Below are 8,240 nucleotides of genomic sequence, written 5' to 3' on the forward strand. Positions count from 1 at the left end.
GTGTACAGACAAATATACTGAGCATGTGTCCTATGGTGTGACAGCAAAAATGTCTAAAACAAACTGTTAGTATTTTATAATGAACATTTATAGCATACGATAGATTTATCTTCATTGTTAGTTTTTTTTTCTAAATGTTTGCTGTCACAGGACACATGTGCGGTTTATTTGTCAACTACCCATTTAAGCAACACTGCTGAAACTGGACTGAGGATCTCAACATGAGAAAAGCTGGATACTTATTAATTCATTTAGTTATTATTAATTTAATCTTCTGTTCTTTTGGTTTTTAAAAAAGTTTTCATAATGTTGGTGGGTTTTAAGAAGTTCCCATTGTGCGAAGAATATAGCTTCTGCTTAGGATGATGGGAGGCTCGTTGAGAGATACTTCGGGTGTTGTTTTAGTCAGAATTTCACTGGAACTGCTAGAGGCAAGATCAGTTCTTGTTTATAATCTGAGTACAATGAGTGCTGGGAAGTGGAATATTTATTGGTGTTTTCATTTAACCAGTGTCCATGATTGAGTCAAATTTGAAAAATATAGTCAAAAAACTTGTTGGTACAGCTTAATTTTTATTCAACTCGACTTTATAATTTGTAGCATTAACATGATCTTTTACGTAAGTGTTAAATAAAAATGCACTTGATAGAAGAGGAAAGGTCATCTGTATAACTTTTTGTAGTTTGTTGGTTGAACTTAATTTCATAAGAAGTTGTCATAACTCAAAAATGATTGATGCAAACTGTTGTGATTATTTTTTATTTGAAATTATGCAAAAAAGAAGCCTATTTGTATACACATCTATCAGAAAAAGTCACACATCTATCAGAAAAAATGTACAATACTGTAGATAGCCTAAATATTTGATAATTAGTCATTTAGCTGAGCAAACCTCAGACACTTTTCAGTTAAGCTGTCTTAAGTATGACCATCTTTTAATAATCGCATGCTTAAGGCGCCTGACACTGATAAATCCATTCACACCAAGTATCATTGATAATGAAATCAGAGAGCATTTACCTTTGATCTTTAATAAACATTAATGCAGCAAATCCAGGTCAATATGGTTTCATCACATTTACATATTTACTTCTTTAAGTTAAAGCTCTGACGGTTATTTTAAAGGATTTAAAATATCTAAAATTTCTAGTGTTATTCGTGGGGTTTGAAAACAACAACATATCAATAATCCTCAAAGTGTGCTTTTACCATCAGGACAATACCAATTATCCATATGATGTATAAAAAGATACATTATATCCTATATATAATGTTGAACTTGTGATTAAGAACTTTTTACATACAGACTTTGTTCATAAAAGTATGTGTAAACGTGTGCAATGTGCATATTATAAGTATTGCTGTTTATAGACAGAATTGGTCTGCTTACTAGTCAAAATGTATCAATAAATCCATCGCCACCCATTATGATACATATTGTAATTATGCAAAGTACTTCTCTCTCTCTCTCTCTCTCTCTCTCTCTCTCTCTCTCTCTCTCTCACACACACACACGCACACGCACACGCACACGCACACCCATCGGGATTTAGATCCTCCTTTAACCCGCAAGGTAAAGGCGTGGGAGAAATGATGATGAAGGAGTTACTCTAAAGCTTTCCTCATCGATCTCATTCTCACTATCGTTCATCATAAAGCATCGCAAACACATCTTGGCTCTTCTGGATACTATAAAGATTTAATAAGCAGGCGGCGATAGCAGCGGATCTCAGGTGAACAGGAAATAACACGAACCCCCCTGGCCATGGCCCGGCGTATGTCGTCCGCTTTCACTTTTCTGTTTTGCTTCTCATTATCGGTAAGTATTTCACGTTTTATCTATTTTAGTATCATTTTTCTTTATGGAAATCATTTCTAATGTTATCATTAAACTTTTTTGATTTCGGGTTTTGTCTGGTGCGTCTTTTTTTAACATCACTTTTCGAGACGTAATATTTGTTATGGGTCTATTGAAACGGCTCATTTGGCATTTCGCCTGTTTTTTTCTACGCTTGTCTTGTAAAGTAGCCTATGTCGTTTATTTATTTGTTAGTTCGCAAGTTTAATGTGAATGCGAGTTCAATTGAAATGTCGGAGGGAGTCGCCTCAACTGTCCAGCAGCCCTTTTTAAATATTTACCGTGTTTACCACATGGCAGGCTAACTTTAGTGATGTTATACAATGTATTAATTACTAAAGCTTATAGGTGCAGTGTGTAGAACTGTTGTAACATCCCATCGGCCAGTGCGTTCATTAAAAAATCCCTTTTTGTGGCTCACGACATTTTAGTGGAAACTTATCATGGTAACGTTTTGTAAGGGGCATTTCAGAACACAGACTCAGAAAAACAGCCGTCAAGCTGGATCTGCGGGTAGACTGTGTGTGTATAGTCTATTCTTAACAGAAGTGTTAAAATCCCCACCCCCTGGCACCGCAAGCTCATGTTTGTTAATTCACTCGACAACTGTAATTAAAAAACAAACTTTCTATCATCATTTAGTCTACTCACTTATGTTGCGGTTCAATATGTGGCAAGGAAATTAATGTTTGATAAGATTTTGTTTCATTCATTTGAAATCTTCTGACTGACTGTATAATGACAGCCTCGGTCTCCACTCACTGTCATTACGCAGTCTCAACATTGCTGATAATTTCTGCTTTTGTGTTGTATTGAACAAAAGTCATATAGCCTACTGGAATGCATGTAGGATGTTGTACATTGAAGTTTGCATTTAAATAAAGATGTAAAATAATGACATATCGATATGTAAATCTCAGTAAACAATATAATACTTTACTGGAGAAAGATGGTGTTCCGGGTAGAGATGTTGCCTTACAGCATTTCTTCTGCCTTGTGTATTCTTGTTGTGAAGGGCTTCATATTTGCATTATGTCGAAGTTTCACTTTTGTACTTTATTTGTGTCAGTTTCATTGTTTTGTTTTTGTTTTTTATATTCCGGTCTGCATACTATTTTACATTGCTCTGTAGCCTATAGAATGGTGTAGCTAAATATTAGGTTAGAATCTTCATTTTGTGCTAAGTATCTCTAAACCCAAAAATGTTTGCGGGTTTTTTAGTACCTTGGCTTGTATTTGACAGAAATTCAAAGGTTGAATTGGCATTGCTTATAAACTATTTATGTGTGATGTTTCCGTGTGTCACTTTAAAAGTCTACAGCAGCAGGTCTGACATTATATGAAAATGCTTAGAATCTTACTTAAATGTAGAAATTAGTTTTACAAAAATTACAGAAATGTTGTTTAAAATAAAATAAAATAATACCCATGTTTTCCTCACTTTCCCTTGAGTCTTGTGGTTTTGTGTGCCAACAGTCACCATGCGGAGAGTGAGAAAAATGCTTAATGAAAATCTAAAAAATGCAGAAAGGTTTGTGTAAGGGCAAGGTTTAGGGTTGGGTTAGAGATAGAAAATACCATTAACTCGCTGTAAAAACAAAACGTCATTGAGTGAGTTAAACACTGAACTACACAGGTTTCAAGCTGCCTGAAAATGTTCAACAAATATAAGAAAATAAAGAAAAGTCCTGTTGTGTATGAGCAAACTAAGAAAGCTGCCTTAATAAGTCTCTTGTCACAACCTGTTGATCAGTTCAATTTCTGTTTCTCCACAGCATGTGTTTCAAACTAAGGCCAATTCTCAACACAACGTGGCCCTCCACAGGCAAAAGAGAGAATGGATCGTCCCTCCCCAAATCCTAGAAGAGAATGTAGATTACACCAAGAAAGATTTTATTGCAAAAGTAAGAAAGCCTGTAATGAACATTTACATTTTCTAGTTTACTTTAGATTTTTTAACTGTGACCTTATATCTTAAAATGATGTCTGAAAGAGAATTGCAAGTTTAGCTTCACTTGTCATTGCTACTTAACATTTATACGTCATAAAGCATTTATGAAGGCCACAATCTTTTAATATCTGCCGAAAAATATGATGTACATTTAAGAAGTAATGTAGCTCACAAGTCACAATTAAAAGAATAAACGCATAGCAATGGTGTGAGGTCAACATTAAAAACAATCCAGGGCCACAGCTAAAATTGACAGGGCCAGAACAAAATGATTAAAACATGTTAACATGCTTTTTTCTGATCAATATAGATTCGCTCAGATAAGGAAGAATATCAAGGAAGGAATGTGAGATACTCGCTGAGGGGTATCGGAGCAGACCGGGAGCCTTTCAACTTATTTGTGGTGAATCCTGAAACCGGATATGTGAGAATAACAGGAATCCTTGACAGAGAGCATATCGCCCAATATAATGTAAGTGACATGGCCATGACGATAAAATAATAATGAAGCGCTGTAGCTTTAACAAATGGGCTTATTCACAATAGAAATCATCACATTTAACAATTTACAATGAATCCCTCCCTCGCCTCTGCAGCTGTCCGGTGTGGCTACTTTCACAGATAACACGATTGCAGAGAATGACATTGGACTGAGGATAAAAGTGAAGGACCAGAATGATAATTCTCCTGTGTTTGGCTCAATGGAATTTGGGTCTATAGATGAGCTCAGCGACGTAGGTAAGTGACCTGACAGCATCTCCAGAGGAGAGCAACAGTTCTTAAAGCTACCGCGGTCGTTGCATTTTAAGCTCAATGAGACTTGAGGTTTGTACTTCAATGTTGTACAAGCAATGTAACGGTTATTAAATGTCTATAATTGTCCAATTCGACAGGTACTTCAGTGATGAAGATTAATTGCCAGGATGCTGATGAGCCTGGAAACCCAAACTCTCAAATCAAGTATGAGATTATTGGTCAGCAACCCGACGGGCCACAGATGTTTACAATTGGCAGTGATGGGGTAGTTCGTGTTAGCAATCCGAACCTGGATAGAGAGGTGAGAGGTCACGATCAGTGCATCTGTTGATAAGCTGAGTGAATGCATTTTTGATACACGATGAATAATGTGGCATAGATATACGCCCTTTTGAAAAAAAATATATTGGGAATATACTGGAAAATATAATTTGATGTATTAAACAGTAAGAAAGTGTTTATTTCTATACATTGTAACCATGTGCTTATATTTTTCAATATATGAAAAGCAACAATTTCTTATGTATTATTCAATATATAGTGTAATATATTAACAATGTGTTATTCTATGTTTTTTCAAATATATATATTACACGATTTGATATATTGACAGTTAATATACATTAAAATACATTTTTTGACCCACTGTTTCTCTCCACAGACCATTGATCAGTATGTGCTGTTGGTCAAGGCCTCTGACCTGAACGGAGCTCCAGGTGGCCGTTCATCCACAGGAACAATGACCATCAAGATCAGCGATGTCAACGATAATGTGCCTGTTTTGGAGGGCCCGGTAAGTTCATCTACGCTATTTAGGTGTCTGTGGCATGTTGTTGTTGTTGCAAAGTTATTTTGATGAAATGATTTTCCTCCCTCTGTAGTCTGAAGGCAGCATAGAGGAGAACACATATGGGGTGGAGGTGATGAGATTTAAAGCAAAAGACCTGGATCTTGAGGGGACGGACAACTGGGTGGCAATGTGCGACATTGTATCAGGCAATGAGGCGGGATACTTCAGCATTAAAATGGACCCAAAGACCAATGAGGCCATACTGATGCTTGACAAGGTTTGCAATGTTTTTCCCAAGTCATTTTTGTCATGATCTCTAATGTTCTTTCATTATTCAGACTTTTGCTTAAGTCTCCAGTTTCTCAGATTTTTCTACCTCTCTTTGACCGAAGAATATATTGTTTGTCTGCTTTTCTTGCAGCCTGTTGATTATGAGGATGTCAAAAACATTAACCTTGGCATCGGTGCAGCCAACAAGGCTGAATTCCACCACTCTATTACTGGTGTACAAAGTGGATTGAATGTAAACGTTGGGGGCGGAGGAGGCGGCGGAGGCGGCGGAGGCGGCGGAGGGGGCGGAGGAGGTGGAGGAGGCGGCGGAGGGGGCGGAGGTGGAGCCGGAGGAGGTGGAGCCGGTTCTGAAGGTGGCGCTACATTTTTGTCGTCATCTGGTACGAACTCTGGAGCAGGTGCTGTTTCAGTTGATGGCGTTTCATTTTTGTCGTCGTCTGGTACGAACTCTGGTATGAAGACTGAAGAAAATTATACGTCAGACAGACTCAGCTAATTTTACTAATTGTACTAACTTTAACAAACTCTAAACTCTCAAATTATATTTATCCTTCAGTGTAAACCTTTATAATTTAAAATTAATCAAAAATTTACCTTTACACAAAGCAAAACGACCTTTTCATTTTGGAATAACCCAACACATAGATCCATCCTAGTATAGTTATGAATAAATTACATTTGTTACAGGCAGCTCAGGTGGGTCAATGCAATGTGTTAGGTTAGGTTAAATGAATTTACTGTAGTATGATTTACTTCATTTCATTTGTTAAAGAAAATGTTTCTTGTTGGATAACATTGAGCTTCATTTTTTTGAACAATGTTCAATGTTATCATATAAAACAACAAACATAGCACTTATCAATATAATGCCTTCTAAGCAACGTTTCAGATAATTATATTGAGTTGACTTCTCCTAAGCAAATGCTGTACTCCTGTACACCATTTGTTTAATAAATGCTTTTATGCAATAAAAAGCAGGGGCGCTGTAAGGTGGTGAAGTTAGAAGGATTCTAAGGGCCCCACGCGTTTACGGACCGACGTAAACAGACCTCCCTACTGGAACGTGATTACGAACAAGGATCCTCGTCCAGAACGTGACTACGATGGGATGGAAGGGCCCAGAGTACAAATTAGAGAGGGGGCTCAGAAACCGCAGTGGCGCCCCTGATAAAAAGCATTTATTTTGACATTTACCAGTCCCATGCAAAGCATACTGGGAAATGGAAATCACCAGTTACTAAAACTCAACACAAATCATTCACGCAGTCCTAACTCGAATGAATTAAAGGGATACTTTACCCAATAAAAAAATCTGTCATTATTTACTCACCTTCTAGATGTTCCAAACCTGTATATATTTATTCTCATGAACACAGAGAAAGATATTTTGAAAAATACTTGTAACCAAACAGTTCTTGGACCCCATTGACTATCATAGTAGGAAAAATGACTTTATATTTTATTTTGTTCTGTTGAACACAAAAGAAGATATTTTGAATAATGTAGAACAGCAAATAGTTCTGGAGCACTTTTGACTACCATTGTAATTTTTCCTACTATGGTAGTCAATGGGGTCCAAGAACTGTTTGGTTACAAGCATTCTTCCAGATATCTTTCTCTGTGCATCTGTACAGGTTTGGAACAACTAGAGAGTGAGTAATTCATGACAGAGTTTTCATTTTTTGGGTGAACCATCCCTTTAAGTTGATTGAACATGTTTTAATCTCATCACTATTTTCATGTCACATATAATTATTACACTTTTTCAACTTGCAAATTAGATTTTTAAAATGAATTTTTTTTTCTTTGTACTTACAGGTGCAAATAGCTCATATGTTAAGTGTAGTGTCATTTAACTGTAAAAATATTTTGTAGTCTTACATTTTTAATTGTAATCAAATTGTCTGTTCAAGTTATTTCAACTTATTATTTCTATAATTGTGTCTCGTGATGACTAGCTCTATTTCACATTAGTGACCAAATCTGATGATATGTGGTCATGTGACATGAAAAACCTCTATGGCCAATCAAAAACGCTACTGTTTCTTAAAAAAAATTCAAAGTGTAAAGTGATATTATCCAAATAATTTGTTAACAAAAGTTAAACATTATAACAATGTTTTTCAGCGTACAATGTAAACATAAAAGTGAAAAACCAACCAGAGGGACCCAAGTTCATTCCCGGAACAAAGGCCATTCCTATCTCAGAGGATGGCAGTGCATTTGACAGGACTAAAATCATTGCAAGATACCCTGCCACTGATTCAGACACGGGAAAAGAAGCTACGAATGTAAGGTAAGTACACAGGGAATCATCTTGGTCAAAAGATGTTCAAAGCGCAATTGTTTTCACTCTTTATTCTTTCAAATAAAGATAGCTTGAACTAACCATGTCGTCTTTTTATAGGTATGCTAAAGGATATGACCCAGATAACTGGCTGACAATCGATGAGAATACAGGTGCTATTAGAATGAATAAGGCTCCTGATCGGGAGTCCAAGCATCTAGTTAATGGAACTTATCATGCTTACATTTACAGCATTACTCAAGGTAAGTTTTTGTATTTTTCAATCCTTTTTCGGTTCTGTGTGTT

General features: G+C 36.3%; 1 protein-coding gene across 1 annotated transcript in view; it reads left to right on the forward strand.

Moving 5' to 3' along the window:
• Positions 1 to 1,576: 1,576 nt before the first annotated feature.
• LOC130566088 (desmoglein-2.1-like) overlaps positions 1,577 to 8,240 on the forward strand; it is a 19,888-nt gene continuing 13,224 nt past the window's right edge. Inside the window, exons 1-10 of the mRNA XM_057353309.1 lie at positions 1,577 to 1,820; positions 3,635 to 3,763; positions 4,121 to 4,282; positions 4,407 to 4,548; positions 4,704 to 4,867; positions 5,228 to 5,359; positions 5,448 to 5,633; positions 5,778 to 6,027; positions 7,775 to 7,943; positions 8,055 to 8,233. Of these exons, the coding sequence (XP_057209292.1) occupies positions 1,767 to 1,820; positions 3,635 to 3,763; positions 4,121 to 4,282; positions 4,407 to 4,548; positions 4,704 to 4,867; positions 5,228 to 5,359; positions 5,448 to 5,633; positions 5,778 to 6,027; positions 7,775 to 7,943; positions 8,055 to 8,233 (1,567 nt within the window). The 5' untranslated portion in view covers positions 1,577 to 1,766. The remainder of the gene's footprint in view (positions 1,821 to 3,634; positions 3,764 to 4,120; positions 4,283 to 4,406; positions 4,549 to 4,703; positions 4,868 to 5,227; positions 5,360 to 5,447; positions 5,634 to 5,777; positions 6,028 to 7,774; positions 7,944 to 8,054; positions 8,234 to 8,240) is intronic.

This window comes from Triplophysa rosa, linkage group LG15, assembly GCF_024868665.1.
Source record: "Triplophysa rosa linkage group LG15, Trosa_1v2, whole genome shotgun sequence".
NCBI classification, from domain to species: domain Eukaryota; kingdom Metazoa; phylum Chordata; class Actinopteri; order Cypriniformes; family Nemacheilidae; genus Triplophysa; species Triplophysa rosa.